Source organism: Bos indicus, chromosome 1 (assembly GCF_029378745.1).
Source record: "Bos indicus isolate NIAB-ARS_2022 breed Sahiwal x Tharparkar chromosome 1, NIAB-ARS_B.indTharparkar_mat_pri_1.0, whole genome shotgun sequence".
In the NCBI taxonomy this organism is placed as follows: domain Eukaryota; kingdom Metazoa; phylum Chordata; class Mammalia; order Artiodactyla; family Bovidae; genus Bos; species Bos indicus.
The window spans coordinates 84,548,790-84,567,455 of NC_091760.1; the positions used below are offsets into that span (position 1 = coordinate 84,548,790).

Sequence of the window (18,666 nt, forward strand, 5' to 3'; positions counted from 1 at the left end):
GATAGACAGCAGCTTTGTCAACATTTGTCTAATTTTGACTCAGTCAAAACAGAAGGATATAGGCTTAGGGCTCTGTCCTGTTACATCATGAGATGAACTTGCAGTGAGTGTGGGCACTGCCATCTGCTCTGGAGGGCCTCACCATGGGCGCTAGCCCCTTAAAGCCCAAGTTCTTCTGGAGCAGGAACAAACCTTCCCATCAGGGCATGCAGTTGGGAGGGCCCATGCTTGCTTTAATGCTTCACCTCCCCTCTTGGAACTCTTAATGATTTTTCAAATGTTATTTATTCATTTATTAGCTGTGCTGCGTTTTCGTTGCTGTACCAGGGCTTTCTCTAGTTTTGGCAAGCAGGGGCTACCCTCTAGTTGCGTTGCTCGGGCTTCTCATTGTGGTGACCTTTCTTGTTGTGGAGCACAGGCTCTAGAGTGCTCGGGCTTCAGTAGTTGCGATGCCTGGGCTCAGTAATTGTGGCTCATGAGCTCAGTAGTCATGGCTCGAAGGCTCCAGCGTGTGGGCTCAGTAGTTGTGGTGCATGGGCTTAGTTGCCCTGCAGTATGTGGGATCTTCCCAGACCAGGAATTGAACCCACGCCCCCTGCATTGCAAGGTGGATTCTTAACTGCTGGACCACCAGGAAAGTCCCTTAATGATTTTTGACCTTGCATTTTTATTTTGAACTAGGCCCACAAATTATACGGGCTTCCCAAATGGCTCAGTGTTAAAGAATCTGCCTGCCAATGTAGGAGACACTGGAAATGCAAGTACGATTTCTGGGTCAGGAAGATCTCTTGGAAGAGGAAATGGCAACCTGCCCCAGTATTGCCTGGAAAATCCCATGAGCAGAGGAGCCTGGTGGGCTTTAATCCATGGGGTCACAAAGAGTCAGACACTGAGCAACTGAGCATGCACGCACAAATTATATAGCCAGTCTTGCTTCCTATAGATGATTATGTATAGGCAACTACATTTCAGGGAATGTGAAAGGAAGTTCTTACACAACAATTTTTTCTCTGTAATTCCATATCCCATAAAGGAAAACGTTGAGCAAGATCCCATAGACAAGATCTTCCTTTGTCTCACCTACAATGTGAATCAGAGGTAGATTCCTGCCTCCTCTGAGCCTCTTTATTCTCAGTTGTAAAATGGGATAAGAATATTAATGCTGCCTCGAGGGGTTGTTATAAGGATCCAAGAAGGTGAAAAATGCACTTCGGAAACTGTAAAACCTTTAAAGAAATACAAGCCCCCTTTCTTTACAAGGAGGATAGATCTAGGAGTTGCCACAGGAGAGAGAAACTCCAGGAGGTCTCTCATGGAGCTCAGCCTGACACCACCACTGTTCTGCTGCTCCTTAAATCAGTCTCTTGCTACAGCCCAGTTTCCAAAAACAAAGCCCTACATCACTGCCCTGCTTAAAACCCTTCAGTGGATTCTTTCTGTCCTTAGGTTGGGGCAGGGATCTTACAACAGTGACTGTGGCCCTGATGTAGTACAGATCTCTCTTTAGCTAAAAGAGACCCAAATAAAAGAATAATCTGGGACATCCCTAGTAATGCAGTGTTTAGGCCTCTGCTCTTTCACTGCTGAAGGCCTGGGTTCAATCTCTGGTCAGGGAACTAAGATCCCACAAGCCACACTGTGTGGCCAAGAGGTAGAAAAAAAAAATAACCCGAATAAACTGTATCTGAAAGCAACTCAAGAAAGGCCTGGATCACAGTTGTTTTTCTCTAAAACAAATGGATGATCCAAGCACATTGTCCAACTTGCCTTTGAGATCCAAGACTGAGCATCTTGAATGAATCATCTAGGTCTTATTCTTCTCCCAGGATCTAGAGCACTGCCCGGTCTGGGGTGGCTATCAGATCAGATCAGATCAGTCGCTCAGTCGTGTCTGACTCTTTGTGACCCCATGAATCGCAGCACGCCAGGCCTCCCTGTCCATCACCAACTCCCAGAGTTCACCCAGACTCACATCCATCGAGTCAGCGATGCCATCCAGCCATCTCATCCTTTGTCGTCCCCTTCTCCTCCTGCCCCCAATCCCTCCCAGCATCAGAGTCTTTTCCAATGAGTCAACTCTTCTCATGAGGTGGCCAAAGTACTGGAGTTTCAGCTTTAGCATCATTCCTTCCAAAGAAATCCCAGGGCTGATCTCCTTCAGAATGGACTGGTTGGATCTCCTTGAAGTCCAAGGGACTCTCAAGAGTCTTCTCCAACACCACAGTTCAAAAGCATCAATTCTTCGGCGTTCAGCTTTCTTCACAGTCCAACTCTCACATCCATACATGACCATAGGAAAAACCATAGCCTTGACTAGACAAACCTTTGTTGGCAAAGTAATGTCTCTGCTTTTGAATATGCTATCTAGGTTGGTCATAACTTTCCTTCCAAGGAGTAAGCGTCTTTTAATTTCATGGCTGCAGTCACCATCTGTAGTGATTTTGGAGCCCAGAAAAATAAAGTCTGACACTGTTTCCACTGTTTCCCCATCTATTTCCCATGAAGTGATGGGACCAGATGCCATGATCTTCATTTTCTGAATGTTGAGCTTTAAGCCAACTTTTTCACTCTCCACTTTCACTTTCATCAAGAGGCTTTTGAGTTCCTCTTCACTTTCTGCCATAAGGGTGGTATCATCTGCATATCTGAGGTTATTGATATTTCTCCCGGCAATCTTGATTCCAGCTTGTGTTTATAAGAGAAGTTAAAGGCTAGCCAGGCAGCTTGGAGTCATATCTTCCCTGCCACCTATTATTAGAGTTGTGACCTTGGGCAAGTCACTGAGCCTTCATCTCTTCTCCTAGTCGTTGTGAGAATTCACTTCACTTCAAGGCAGAGGTGACTTCCACACGAGGTAAGAAGTGCTGGGCACGAGGTGAGAAGCCAGCGTGTGGAGGTGCTTCAGTGAACCATAGGATCCAGAGTTCAGTACATTAATAACAGTGACCTTACTGGAACAATTTGTACTCTGGAACCCTTACTGTGTAAGGAATCATCATTTTCATCCACAAATAATATGTAAATGAACTAGATGTGGTCAAGATTATTATTGTCAAATTCCTTTGATGACTACTAAAAGTAATTCTGTGTCAGATTCTCATTTTGGTTGCTTTACCATTTTTGGCAACTCTTACTTGCAGATGGTTTTCTAACAAATGCTTAAAAGTGGCAACACCATAAATCACCTACTTTAAAAAATAAAAACTCCTTTTCCAATGTACCCTTTCATATCTTAGTTCAATTCCTTTTAACATTTCATACTCTGAGTCTCTCAGGAAGTTATAGGGCTATTCTGTAGGGAGTTTTTTGGTTTGTTTTGTTTTTCCAAAAAGACAATCTCTGGATAAAATGCTTTCTAATTTTGAACCACAGCCTGAGGTCCTCTTCTAGGGACCAGTCAGTAATCTCAGGGTTAACCATTTCTTTCCAGAATCCTTCATGGTTCCATCTAACTGCTTGGAGATATGAACCCATTAATCTGTTTAAAGTAATTGGTAACCTATCCAGGAAAATCCACACACATACACTATTTTGCATACACTATTTTTCCCAGGGGGTTTATGAGTGAAGTCGTTCAGTCATGTCTGACTTTTGCAACCCCATGGACTGCAGCCCACCAGGCTCCTCCATCCATGGGATTCTCCAGGCAGGAATACTGGAGTGGGTTGCCATTTCCTTCTCCAGGGGATCTTCCCGACCCAGGGATCGAACCCAGGTCTCCCACATTGCAGGCAGACGCTTTAACCTCTGAGCCACCAGGGAAGCCCATCAAATCCATAGTCTCGGTTTAAATCCCTACCCTAAGATACTAATTACTAATAACAGCTTAATGTTTGCCCCCCACCCCACAACCCACTCACCTTCCAGATATATTTGCATTTTATCTGGGAAAAACATGGCCTAGCTGAAGGGACTCAGATTTTACCAGGGGAATTTGAATTTCAGGTTCTGGCAACAAGCATGATGTAGAGAAATTTTCAGCCAGGGGCAAGCCATTACTTATTATTTATTTACTGTGTGATGTATTTACTTTTTTGGAAGTTTTCAAGCACAATTATGGTTCCATTACAACATACCCCCAAACTCCCATATCAATGATTTAATAGCTAGAATCCTGCCTAAACAGTCTGTAAACTAGGATCATAAACATAAAAATAGAGATTACCCAAAGATTTACACACTACTGTTTTACAGGGTGAGAAGTCATATTATATCAGTGAGGTGGAAGCCTATTTGACTGTCTCAAATCCAGGTAAGTAGTTGGAGAGGCCTGTTCCACCAGCGATGATGCTGTTTCTGGTTAGTTCATTTTTCATCTCACTGATCTGTGATGCTGCATTTGAGACACAGGCAGGAGATATAATAGCACAGTGTGTGAAGATGACAAGCTCTAGAATTGGACAGCTTGAGTCCAAATACCATTTATTAGCTGTGTGGTTTTGGGCAAATGTTTTCAACTCTATTTCCTCATCTGTAAATGGTGACAGATGAGATATGTCACCTGTCATGACATACCTCATGACATGGCATGTCATGTATGTCAATAGGCAAGTTAGTATGGGAAAGTTAGCATGGGAATTAAACAGGAAAATGCACATCAAGTACTTGCACAGTGCCGGACCCAGTGAGCTGACCCTCAGTGGGTGATGTGATCTCAGACACAGGTGAATGCAGCTGCAGTGGCAGGAGGGGAGGGAACTTCCAGGCTGCCTCACTGACAGCCTGTGGGTGAATCCGCTGAGGGTCACAGTCTGGTCCTTGGCCCCAGAAGCCCTTAGCACACCCTTAGGTAGCAGCTGTCTCTTCAAGGAACCTGGTGTTAAACCAAGGTTGTAAACTGATGTATAAAATCAGAATGCTAATCTGTTCATTTATCATGCTACTGTTTCTTACTGTAACTGCAAGGGGACCAGAGAGTTAGGTCCTCTTGGTCAATGAATTTTCTCCCATTTGGGAAACCAAGTATATTCAGAAAGGTACCTGGTGGAAGTGTAATTAGAACATGTGGAGTTATTATGTGATTTAAATGTTTAACTCCATGTGCCTTAAGCATTCACCTCCTTGAAAAGGGTGTGACCTGCATGAGACAGTGCCAGTCTTTGAGTAGGTCCCTCTCTCCATCAGCACTCAGATGGTTGGAGATGAGCCTCTTCCTTTTCATGCTTCCCTGAATGATGCAACAACCCCTCCCAATGATGGGCCTAGTCCTTCCTTTTGCTCTATTAATGCATTTAGTGTGATGATATGCAAATACTCAACTCGGTAACTTTGCATGTCTCCGCTCTGATTAATTATTAGTAAAGAGTTCATGTGATTTTGACTCAGAGAACAATCTTACTTCTTTGATTTCTGAAGTTTTTGTGGGCACTTTGTGTGTGTGTGTGTGCCCAAACATTGACAATTGTCTGCATCAGCTCTGCCCCCAAATGATTTAAAATAACTGAAGAAAAGATTACCAAAAGTTTTGATTTCAGCATTATCATAATTCGGTGTAAGTGAGATGACTCTCAAATACTGCAAACAGCAGGAAAAAGTCACCAGAGAGCACCTGGGTGAGGTTTCATGAGGCGAAGGTGGCAGAACTCCAGAAAGCCACATTTAAGAAAGGCCATTTAACGCTTCATGGGCCACCAAGCAACAACTGGGGCTCAACAGCTATTTGCCAGGATGCTTACATGTCTCTATTTCACCTTTGTGTTTTCAGCGAAAGTTTACCAAGGACTGAAACATGCAATGATGATGTTTGAGACTGTGGTTGGGCATTCCTTCAAGTGTGTGAGTGAACAGAGCATCCAGCTCTCAACCTACCTTCAGCTGAAAACAATGAATGTCCAGCTTCAAGCCTTTGATTTTGAAGATGACCACTTTGGAAATGGTGAGTTATGTCACAAACATACACTTCTGAGAAAGTGTACCAGGGGTAGTTTTAAGTTATTTTTGTTTGAAGCTTTCAAAGGAACAAGAATCACATGAATATCCTAGCACAGTATGATTCCACCACCAAGCTCTCAGGGTCAAGTTTCTCTGGCCAGCTCTCCCACCATTGTGTAAGTCAATACCAACCTCAAAATCTAGCTAAATCTATTTTTGATAGTTGAGAGGTACTCCTAATGTCATTGAGTTATTATGAGAGAGATGTTTTAGAAACTAAAATTCAATTCTTGCCCATAGGTAGAAATCCTTGTAACACTGTTTTCCTGGTGGGGAGAAAAGGAATTCCTACATGTCTTAACCCACTCATGTCCACTGCCCTCCTGTTGTAGGTTACATTCTCCTTGTCTGACCAAAATACACATTCTGACTCATTTATACACACATGCACATAATCAATCAAAAAGTCAGAAAATGCCATCGGTAACCTCCCTGAGCAAGCTGCTGGGTACTGATAAACTCAAGTGTCTTTGGAGAACAGTTTAAACATCCTGAATATGAGTGATGGCTAAAATTCAAGATTTCGGAATAGATTCTTTCCCACTTACAGAGGGAAAAGAAAAAGATGTGATAATTCTAGAAAGAAATACACTCAGCTGGACCTCCTCTTCTCAAATCCAAGCTGTGCCACCGAACTAGCGCTTCCTCAAAGTTAGTTTTCATGCAACTTCTGCTTTGGGTTTTTACCACAACAGAGGGAAGCAGGTTGTAGCAAGAAGACCAGGGACAACCCAGGGTGACTTTCCAAAAAAGCCCTTTTCTCCCCACTGAGAAAACAGTGTTACAAGGATTTCTATATATGGGCAGGAATTGACCTTTAGCTTCTAAAACATCTCTTTCATAATATGTCAATGACATATGAGCACCTCTCAACTATCAAAAATTGATTTGGCTAGATAATTAGCTATAAATTAAATTTCTATAAAGTGAGTCTGATTTCTCTGTAAAGTTGAAGATGTGAGGGCAGAAAACTCCTGATATATTAACACTTGGCAAAAGCATTTAGCAAAGGCAGTAGTAAAGTGTTCTTTGCTGTGGATCCCCTGATTTCTGTAGGTTTCATCTGAGTCCTACAATGTCTATCTTCATTCTGGACCTTTAGCACAGTGCAGATTAAAATCTAAGATTAAATATTAAAATTTGCTAGTAGGTATTGCCCCTACATTGTCATCTTGCCTCAAAATACTCAGTTTGAAAAATTCTTTTAAAAATTCGTTACGAAGTCGTGAAACATTTCTGTATTTAATCGTGTGGTCTTAAAAATAATACACACATTTGCTCTCCCTCCCCCTCAGAACATGTGTATAGAAGGAAGTTGAGCAGGTCTGGGAAATCGCTTAGCGGCAGAGGTGAGAAATGAAAACCTTTCAGCAGCACACCTGGCCTGCTATTAGCAGTGCTCACGAGGAGATGTAGAAAGCTATCTTATCATTTTTTCCTCTCCCTCCCTTGCCCTCTCATATAAATTGTCACAAAACCCTGTCCGTTCTACCGCCAGAATATTTCTCTTGTTCATTCCACCATCCCTACTTCAGCTCAGCTCCTTATTCCCAGTCCTTGTGCTCAGATTTCACTAAAGATACTCAAGTGTGAAGTCGTATGTCATCCTGTAAACAATATTTTCTACCAAAGTGTAAGAGAAGATGGGGAAAGGAATCAGTTAAAAAATAAAAGTTACCATACAGTATGGTGTTATGAAAGGCATAAGTACAAAGAGCTGTGGGAGTCAGAGGACAGTGTGACGCGCGTAGCATTGTGGGGAGGAGGTCAGAGAAGCCCTGACCGATGTCTGGCCCTTCACCAGGGGCTGGGAGAAATGGAGAGGAATCCTGCAAGTGTAAACGCTCAGCCTTGTCAAAGAGAATGGTCATCTCAAACAGTAGGCTCCTGCCCCTACTTCTCAAGCTCTTCTCTCTAAACTCTGGGAGGCTGCAAAAGCTCTCTCTGGTGTCAGGAGCCCGGGCTGTCTGGCAGCCCCTTTCAAGAGGCACAGAGTTTAAATAGAATACTTTGGCCACATGAATTGGTGCAGATTTTGACCAAGCAACAAGGCTCCTTGGCTTACCCTGGGTCTAGAGTCAAGACACAATTCTGATCCTGACCTCTAGCCTTAACCAGTATTTCTCAAAGTTGAATCTGCCTCCCAGTCATGTCAGAATCACCTGGGCCCCAGTCTGACCCACAGAATCAGAATCGCTTGGGTGTGGGGCCGGGGGACCTGTGGTGTAATATGCCCCTTAAGTGGCCAGAGGCACTGCAAGTTCCAGGGCTGCAGTGGCCCCTCCCCTTTTCATCTTCACCCATCTGTGCCTCTGAGGCAGCAGGGACAAGCCCAGTACCTCCATCTCTTTCTTCTCTGTGAAGCCGAGGCAGGTGGGGGCAGTATCACTTCCCAGCGTCGTGGCCAGCCTGTAACATCTGTTACTCTGACTTCAATTGCAGCGGATGAATGCATCAGTGACAGAAACAGGAGAGAAATCCCTGTGGCCGTGGGCCTGAGTATCGCAGTACTGCTTGCCGTTTTGCTAACAGCATGCCTGGTGACCAGAAAGAGGCCCAGTAGAGGATATGAACGCATGTAAAGCCCCACCTTCTTCAAAATGTGCAAGGTTAAGGCCTTGGAAATGCTGGCTGCATGTTTAGCCTGAAGTGATGGGATCACATTTTCTAGTTGCCAGCCCCACCCTCCCAATCCGACTGGGACACCAGCTTTCCAACAAAGGCTGTCAAAGCTAGCTACGGGTAGCCCCCACCCCACTTCTTCCTGGGCCATATGGGCTTGAGTTCCATCCACCTGATAATACAGACCTGGCTGGGAGAATTAGGGACAAGAGGCATGGATGTGAGCAGGGTCCTGTGAGAAGGAGAAAGCAAAACACCAAAGGAAAAACTGTGGGAAAGGCATTTTCAAACTGCGCTGATTTTTCTTATAGGCTTCAAAGAGTCTCAAGTGCTAGGCTTTTGTTTTGCTTTATTTTTAAAAAACCAATTCAGTTCAAAGTAAATTCTAAAGTGATTTTAAACTCCTGAATTTTGCCCACCTCCTGATTTACTTAAATTACCAATGGTCTTAATAGACCATCATTTTTAAAAGGACATATTCTACACTGTTAAAATGTATTATTAATAAAAAGAAAAAAAACAATAAAAAAATCCCAACATTTCATTTTTTCAATGTAAAGGATATACCAAAGATCTTGGCAAACAAGAGCCTTAATAAATGTTAGTTCTCCAATTCCTTCACCTTCATTTGTTGTCTACCGCATAACATCTTCTTTCTGCTTTGTCTCTACTTTTCTTTGATTTTAGTCTCTCCTTGTAGATTTACTTGTTAACTTGGGCCATTGTAGGGGGTGGAAGTAGGCAAAGCATCTAAACAACCAGAAATGGCAAGAAGAGGGAGATCTACCCATTGTTGCAGGAAGGGGGACCCCTTCCAGGGCCCGAGAATGGGCTCTTGTCTAACACTCAGAAGTGAATTGTTCAAGGAGACACATGTGCTGACAAAGCAAGAGACTTTGTTCGGAAGAGGCACTTCGTGGAGGGCAGGAGGGTAAAGGAACCTCGGCGAACTAGTCTGCCGTGTGGCTCCTAGTCCTGGGTTTTATGGTGATAGGATTAGTTTCTGGGTTTTCTCTGGCTAATCATTCTGCCTCAGGGTCCTTCCTGGTGGTGCACGTGTTACTCAGCCGAAAGGGATTCCAGTGAGAAGGATTCTGGGAGGTTGGTAGGACATGTGGTGTCTCCTTTGACCTTTCCTGAGTTCTTCCAGTTGGTGGTAGATTGCTAGTTCCTCCATGTCCTTACCATGTCCTCCTGTTGTAAAGTAACTCAAGCAAATGCTTGTTACGGTGCCAGGATGGCAGTTCCAATCAGTATTTCCCCTAAATATATTATTACCCACTTTTCTTTTTTAGCAAACATTTACTGAAAAAAAAAAAAATTGTAAACCAGAAAATTCCTGATTGGGAGTGATTGGCGTCTAGAGGGAAAGTTCTATCAAAATGTGGCTTGGAATGTTATTCGTAGTTTTCTATTATGTTGACTATTTAAATAGCAGAACTGGGGTTGCTATTTCAGAGAAAGGGGAGAATAATGGACTTCTGGATATTTTTAACTGTTTTTACTAACAGAAACTGTTGCTGTGTTTCTACATTTTCCAGAGGTGTCATTCATTAGTTTTAACAGAAAGTTTATGAAAGTTGGCAACCACTCTATAAGCACCACTTATCTGGGACGTGCACAGCTTTCCTTTGAGGTGTTTTAGCTCTCTCCACTTTTCCCAGAAATGATGGGGGTAGGGAGGGTACACTGCAGCTTCAAGAGCTCTCCAAGAGAAGGTCAGGAGTTCCTGTCTCCTCACAATAATAGGAGGTATTGATGCAAACCTGGGACATGAGGACCCAGTGTTCCCCAAAGTGACTTGGGCTGAACAGCAAGGGCTTGGCCTTGGAGAGATGCCATCCGTCTCAATCTCCTCCTTCCAGCAGGCAGCAGCCCATACCTGTGCAAGACTCCCGTTTCCAGTTCGACCTCAAGTGTACTTGTTAGGTTCTGTACTGCAGAGCACGGGTTGTTTATTCAACATGCCGCTAACCGCCCTGTAGAATGACTGAAGGAAGGTTCTAGCATAGAAATGTCTCCTACAGCAGATGGAAGACAAAGTCCAATTAAAATAAAAAAGAGAGAGGTAAAGCAATTCACTTGAGTTTAATTTCCCTTTCTACCACCTTCAATGAATTATTCAGAGTAATGGCTGCTGCTTAGACTCCTGTGACCTATGATCTTTAAAACTGCTTTGAATTAACATTCTAGTAACACAGAACACAAGTTTTATTTGAATAATTAGTAAATAAATGCCTGGCTGCCTGATGGTCTGACAGTTCTGCCCACTGTTGCAGTGATGTCCCAGGAGGGTCTTCGAGGGGAAGGTACTGCGATTGAGACTGGTAAACAGGGCATCTGGAAATGGCCTCCTCCTCCATCCTCTGGGGCTGCCCCGCCTCCACTTCTTGCTGCCTCCATTGTCTCCTAGAGCTGACAGGTTACTGCTGAGGCTGCTTGTCCTCTTCTGAGCGCAGGAGGCTGCTGTGACTGTGATGGACTCTGGAAGCCTCACAGGGGGCCTCTGATCCTCCCTAGCTGCACTGGTCCCTTGCCTTAGGCTCTCCTGCTTCCTGCTCATCCAGCTGGTTCCAACTCGGTTTCTCCCTTCAGCTGATGGAGAATTGAATTTACCCCCCCTCTCTGCAACCTACCTAGAGATAGTAGAAACCTTCACTAACATGCACCTGGAGATAACCTATCCATTGTTAATTTTGATGTACGCTTGACCCTTGAAGGATGCCAGGGGTTAGGGTTGCCCAACTTCCCACAACTGAAAATCTGTGTGTAAAACAGAGTTGGCCCACCGTTTAGGTGGTTTCCTCCGTACTTGCATCCTCCAGCAATCCCCAGAAGAGCAGTACTGTAGTATTTAATATTGAAAATAATCTGCCTATAAGTAGACCTGTGCAGTTCAAACTGGTATCCTTCAAGGGTCAACTGTATTTCCTTCTCAAGAATACTGTTTTACAAACTGGAAGCACGCAGTGGACATGGTTTGGTATCCCTTTTACCTGGTTCCATAAGCATTTCCCTGTGCTGCTAAAGGTGCAACGTGTCATTACTGTGGCTGTTATCCTGAATATTCTATCAATGTTATATGATAACTTACATAACTATTCTGTTATTACTGGGAATTTTTATTGTTTCCAGGTCTTCACAATGATAATGTGAATAAAGAATTATGTATGAATTACATACGAAACAAACATTGATTAACAAATGTGTATCAAGGTGTGCCTGAATTTTGGTTGCTCTTGTGTCTCCTGCATTGGCTGATGGATTCTTTACCACTAGCGACACCTGGGAAGTGCCAAGGCTTGTAAAGGAGAAGTTATAATGAAAGAGTGAGGTGAAGAGGACACTGCACGCCTAAGAAAGCAAATTGAGCATCAAAGTAACACACTTACATACTAAATGGAAACAGGCAAAAGGCAGAATAGGTAGAGCTGAAAACTGAATTATCTTCATAGAGAAAAAGACGGAGATAATCAGTTAATGCAGATAAAAATTAAGCTTCATTATAGGAAAGATGCTAGGCATTTAGATCATCTAAAGTAAGGATAACTGCTGTCTCTGAGGTACAGAGTTCCAAAATAAAAAGATGATATCTTTTAAAATGTAATATGTTTTCTTAAAAGAAATAATTGAAGTTGGAGATTGAAAGTGCATAATGTATCCCAGGGGGGAGGAAAAAAAGCCTGGTACAGAAAGATTAATGTTATATCCAAAGTGAGCCATAGAACTTTAAAGCTAAAGAATTCTTTAGACATACAAACTCCCCTTTCCCCTGAAAAAATCAAATAACCTATTGGGGGGAAATTTGAAACTGGCCTTAGATTTCTTTGCAATAACATTTAAAGCCAGCAAACAATAGACCAATGTGTACAAGATCCTAAGGAAAAGTGTGGCCCCAAGATATTATTTGAGTAAAAAGTTAATAGGCAGATTTCCTCAAACATGAAGTAATTCAAGGGAAACAGCACCAATGAGCTCTCCTTAAAGATATAGCTTGACAATGAAATTTGGTCAGAGAGAAGCCACATTACAAACAAGGATATCAGCAAACATCTCTCGGGAATAGAGAAAGCACAGTTTTGTTTTTTTTAATATGTTTTATCAATTTGAAGAGTTAAGTTTAAAAAGCATTAAACAGTTATGGATCTGAGATTTTAATTTTTTTCTTCTCTGAAATGCAAGTAACATTACAATGAACAATTTTGCTTAAAACAGATTTTACATGATCCCATTTTATTTTTATTTATTTTTAAATTTATTGTATTTATTTCTATTTATTTTTCTACCCATCTATTATAGTTGTAAAGAAATATGCCTGCAATACTGTTGTCCATGTTTTAGCAATGATAATTTCTGGGTAGTTGGTTTTTGGGAAATTGTTCTTTTTCTCTGCTTTCTAAATCATTTTAATTATTTTTAATGAGCATATATCATTTTTTAAAACTACAGTACTTTTTCTTTAAGCATACACATGAGCACACACAGGCATACACATATATGTGCAGAGGAAACAAATGCCTCAAAGATTTATAGTGATTAATTCAAGTGGAAGAAACACGGTGATTAGCAACTATTTTCTTTGTTAACTTTTCCGTATTTTGAAGATATCTAAACAATGTCCTATTAAACAGTATAAAACTATATGGAAAGTAGATATGAGATGATACCACTCTAATGACAGAAAGTGAAGAGGAACTGAAGAGCCTCTTGATGAGGGTGAGAGAGGAGAGTGAAAAAGCTGACTTGAAGCTCAGCATCTGACAATTTTGTATTTTTTTTCCAAATTATTTTAACTTCTTACATTACATTATTTCTTATATAAGAAATCTATAGATATTTATGTGTACAATATTATATATAACAAAATTATATATAATTTTAACAAGTATGTAACTAACAAAATTATCATATACCCAAAAGGATTCATGGAAAACATTTTCTTGTCCCTCCTCTATTAACAGTTTCTTATGGTAACTATCACCATAATTCTCTAAAAAAATAATTAAAAGCTTATCTTATTTCTTAATTTATCAGCTTTAAACCTCTTGCTATGGAAGATAAGGATTTCATACTCTGAAGCCATCCTTTTTATGATTATATTACTGTTTTTTGTTAAATCAATAAGGTATGCATCATTATAGAGTAAATATTTTTCACTGTCAAATCAAATAGCATACTACAAGCACAGTTCCCATCTTGTATGGATTTCGCTTTTTTCCCCGGAGTCTCTAATTACCATTCCCTTTTCCCTGTCCCTCCTGATTCTTTTTTCTTGGACCTCAGGTGAGAACTGCATTAATGGTGATTATTGGTGCAGAACATAATTTTAGTATTGGCTCATGGAAGGCCTCAAGGGTATATCCTCTCATCTATCCTTGAATAAGATATAGAGCTTTTCATTTTTTTGTATTCAATTCAGTTCCCTTTTTTTCCCAGGACGTTCCATCTTTCTCCAGTCAAGACTGATAACATTTTAAATGAACTGAATAAATGCTCTCTAATGTAATAAAGAAAAAAAAGGGTTTTGACAAATTTGCCAACTTTCACTTTTAAGCTCTCATAAGTAGGTCTATTTTTCAATGTTTTTGCTCACTAAAAACAATGAAAGAGAACTGTAAGTGTGACAAACATGTTTAATAAAGTGGAGAAACATCACATGTTTTCCACAGATCATGTTTATGGTGACACAGTCTATTTTAAGTAAGCACACCCACTTTGCAGAGGACAATATCTGGAAGAAAACAGGACTAAGAATTATTAAATATTTATTAATTGCTGAGAATAGAAGGTTATCTTATTTCATCTCTCAACAACTTTATATATTATTTGCTTCCTTTATAAATGGGTAAATTGCAAGTTTAAATAACCTGCCCAGGAAGTAAAAGTCAAACATAGGTCTGACTCTAAAGCTCATATTCTCCTCACTCCATCGCCTGCTTTCTGGTCTATCCTCACTAAACCTTACTGGCTGTATTGTGTTTGTTTTTCCCCTTAGTGGATGAATGTTCATCTGACTACACAATTGTGCTTCCTGTTATTGCGGCCATCGTGATTGGTCTCCTCGCTGTGGGTTTGATTGTCTATGCAATCCGTTTAAGGCGTGAATATTCTGGATACCAGAGAATCTAATTTGTGCCCAGGAGTAAAGAAAAGCATGGAGTTCAGAGAACCCTTTCATTGTTTCCAGGATGTTGTGGACTTCCCTTGGAGTGTGGATCCTCCCAACCATGTAAACCATCATCTTTCACGCACACACACAAAAATCATTTCTGGTGTAATTTCAAGCAGCATACCAATTTAAAAATATTTTTGTTTGCCTTATGAAAGATCTGGTGAGTTATTTAAGAATATTTCTAGTTTCATTGAAAATATTTTAACCAAAGTCAATTGTTGATTGAACCAATAAGTTAAATCATCTTCCTAGAAATAATTTATTTTGTTCTATTCTCTATTGCCACATTATTACTAGGTAAGAAAAGCTACTTGAGAGAAACTGAACACTTGAGATACATTAAATTAATAATGTATGTAAGGTGGTAAATGCTCCATATTATAAACCAAAGAATCAATTGTAATTAATGTTACCTGTGTTCACATGGGAAATTTATTTTATCCTTGATCTTTTCCACTTTCAAAGCTGCTTCTGCTTTGTGTAAAAAATATATTTTCAGTACTTTTACTATGTTTTGTATGATATACATGTGTCTGGCAATTGACTTACTTCCTTTTCCACTTTAAATGTTTTCTAAAAATCCTCAAAAAGAGCGACATATCATAGGTGGTCTAGACATTTGATGTGACACCAAGAGGAATAGATCAGCTTATATTTTCGTCTTGACTCCTGCTCCAGAATCACTAAAGACTAAGAATTAGGTGGCTACAGACAACAGAATTAAATAAGAAGCAAGAAACATTAATAATGGCCCTTTGCTATTGAACACATATATGCCAAACACTAGGCTAAGCAGTTTATATACATCTTATTTAATTTCACAACTTAAATATGAGTAAACTCAGACTTGAGGAATTTCCCAGCTAACAGGTGGCAAAGCCACATAAGTGTCACCTAGCTAACAAGTCAGTCAGTCAGTTCAGTCGCTCAGTCGTGTCTGACTCTTTGCGACCCCATGAATCGCAGCATGCCAGGCCTCCCTGTCCATCACCAACTCCCGGAGTTCACTCAGACTCATGTCCATCGAGTCGGTGATGCCATCTAGCCATCTCATCCTCTGTCGTCCTCTTCTCCTCCTGCCCCCAAACCTTCCCAGCATCAGAGTCTTTTCCAATGAGTCAACTCTTCGCATGAGGTGGCCAAAGTACTGGAGTTTCAGCTTTAGCTTCATTCCTTCCAGAGAACACCCAGGACTGACAAGTAGGAGAGCTTGAACTTGACTTCCTGCTGGTCTGGTACCAAGGTCTCAGTCTTTTCACTACACCAAATTGCCTACAAGAATGATGACACTAAGTGCTGCCTGAAGACTCACATAGGCATGTGCTCCCTTTTATAGAGGAAATGATTTTATCCAGAATGACAAGCAATTAGAATACATGAAAAGAGGACTTAATAGAAAGTGAAATGAGCCTATCTTCAATGCAGTTCTCTACTCCCTCAAAGAAAATTTAGAGGCTCTGTAAAACATTTGTTTTTCATTTTTATGGGACTGTTAAGCTGTGAGTCTAAAGATGAAGAAATGGGGTAAGCTTTTCAAGATATTTTTCTTTGAATGAGAAATCTTAACAGCTAACCAACTTTTCTTTCTTGAACGTAGATCCCCCTCTTGTGGTAACTTGCTTCTTCTGCAGTTTTATGGCCACATTTTCTACTCTAGTTCATTTTATTCTGTAGAGCAGCCAAGAATTTTATTCCTCTTTGTTCTTACTTGGAGAAGGAAATGGCAACCCACTCCAGTACTCTTGCCTGGAAAACCCCATGGATGGAGGAGCCTGGAAGGCTGCAGTCCATGGGGTCTCAAAGAGTCAGACACAACTGAGCGACTTCACTTTCTTTCACTTTTGTTCTTACTACCAAAGAAAGGAACTAAGTCAGAATACTAACAGAAAAGACCACACACCCCTAGCATTCATTAGTAAAGGAATAATTCAAGTCGCCCTGGAGGACACAGTCACTTTCCTGATGTGCTCTCTTATGTCTCAATACTGTTGGCAAAGTCCTAACTTTAGTCTTAATAGAATATTGAAATGTATTAAAAGTTTTGGTAATAAAAACTTATTTTTGAGATTAACTTATGTCATTCATTTCTTATAATTCAGTTTTTGTGCTATTAAAAATTTTGCTTACAACCTTAGTGGAGGTTGTTGCTTCAATCAATAAGTTAAATCATCTTCCTAGCAATAATTTATTTTGTTCTAGTCTCCATTGCCACATTATTACTAGACATGAAAACCTATTTGAGAGAAACTGAATTTCTGAGAAGATAAACCATATTGAAGATACAAATTAAATTTCTCAACTCTCAGTCCAGACTACCTGACTGATTTACTGATTTATTTACCATTTCATTCATTCGTCCAACCAACATTGATTAAGGACTTCCTAAATGCCAGACAGTCTGGAAGGGGCTGTGATAAATAAGAAGAGGTCTTGTATTAGTTATCTACAGCTATGTAACAAATTGCCCTGAAACTTAGCAGATTAAAACAGCAAACTTTTACTATCTCACACAGTCTCTGAGGGTCAGAAGTCTTGGAGCAGCTTAGGTGGGTGGTTCTGGCTCAGTGTCTGTCCACGTGGTAGTACACCTGTTGGCCAGAGCTGCAGTCATCTGAAAGTTCAAATGGAGCTGAAGTTCACTTCAAAGTTCACACCATGTAGCATATCCATAGGCATGCTCACAACATAGCAGCTGGCTTTCCCCAGAGCAATGACGCAAGAGAGAGAGACTGACCACCTAGTCACAGAAGTGACATGCCATCACTTCTGCCATATTCTGTTGTCACACCAACTATCCCTAATATTAATACAATGTAGGAGTGAAGACCAGGAGAGGTAGAAATCAAGGGAGCTTTTCTTGGATGCTGTCTACCCCATGCCCACTGTCAAGGCAGAATTACTGGTTTACTTTGGGGAAGAAAACTCAGGTATAGAAATTCCCATACATACACCAAGAAAAGTTGTAACAGCAAAGAGTAACAGTAGCAGGGCTGTTTCCAGTCTGCTTCCAACTCTGCCCCAGATGGAGTACAGCCCCAGAAGAACAACCTCTCAAGCCCTGGAGCTGGTAGTCTGAACCAGCCGCTGCTCAGGTTGATTTGCCTTTCTACAAAGGTAGGTTGTTGGTCCATGCTCTGCTGCTGCTGCTAAGTCGCTTCAGTCATGTCCGACTCTGTGCGACCTTTTAGACGGCAGCTCACCAGGCTCCGCCGCCCCTGGGATTCTCCATGCAAGAACACTGGAGTGGGTTGCCATTTCCTTCTCCAATACATGAAAGTGAAAAGTGAAAGTGAAGTCTCTCAGTCGTGTCTGACTCTTAGGGACCCCATGGACCACAGCCTACCAGGCTCCTTGGTCCATGGGAGTTTCCAGGCAAGAGTACTGGAATGGGTTGCCATTGCCTTCTCTGTGGTCCATGCTCTATAAAATTCATTTATAGCTTTGCTTCAGGAATTTGTCAACTCCCCTGTGCTCTATTATAATGTAATCCAAAGCAATCTGGACAACACAGATATGCCACGGAATATCACACTGAACCCTACATTGATGATGTCATGCTAATTAGACAGGACAAGCTCAAAGCAATTATTATGCTGGAGGCCTTGGTTAAACACATGTGTTCCAGGAAGTATGAAGATTCAGGGACTGACTACTTCACTGAACAATTTAAAGACCCAGAGGATCAAGGACATACCAGAATGTCCCCTCCAAGATAAAATATAGATATTTTTCATCTTGCACCCTTTCCACAAAGAAGGAAGCACAGAGCCAGCTAGGCCTCTTTAGGTTCTGGTGGCAACATTCCACAGCTAGGAAAACTCCTCCGGTCCATTTACCAAGTGACACAGAAAATGATCGGTTTTGAGTGGGGCCAGGGTAGGAACAGGCATGACAACAACTCCAGGCCACAATGAAATCAGCTCTGCTGCTTGAGCCTTACA

At 41.3% G+C, this 18,666-nt stretch overlaps 1 protein-coding gene across 3 annotated transcripts in view; it reads left to right on the plus strand.

Moving 5' to 3' along the window:
* Positions 1-16,796, plus strand: part of LAMP3 (lysosomal associated membrane protein 3) — a 31,667-nt gene extending 14,871 nt beyond the window's left edge. For 2 of the 3 annotated variants that reach the window (XM_019959090.2, XM_019959103.2), the window contains exons 4-6: positions 4,195-4,252; positions 5,705-5,875; positions 8,374-11,758. In XM_019959090.2, the coding sequence (XP_019814649.2) occupies positions 4,195-4,252; positions 5,705-5,875; positions 8,374-8,513 (369 nt within the window). In that variant the 3' untranslated portion in view covers positions 8,514-11,758. Of the gene's footprint in view, positions 1-4,194; positions 4,253-5,704; positions 5,876-8,373; positions 11,759-14,548 lie in introns of those variants that run through there. The other variant, XM_019959096.2, reaches the window with a different exon arrangement.
* The last annotated feature ends 1,870 nt before the right edge of the window (positions 16,797-18,666 follow it).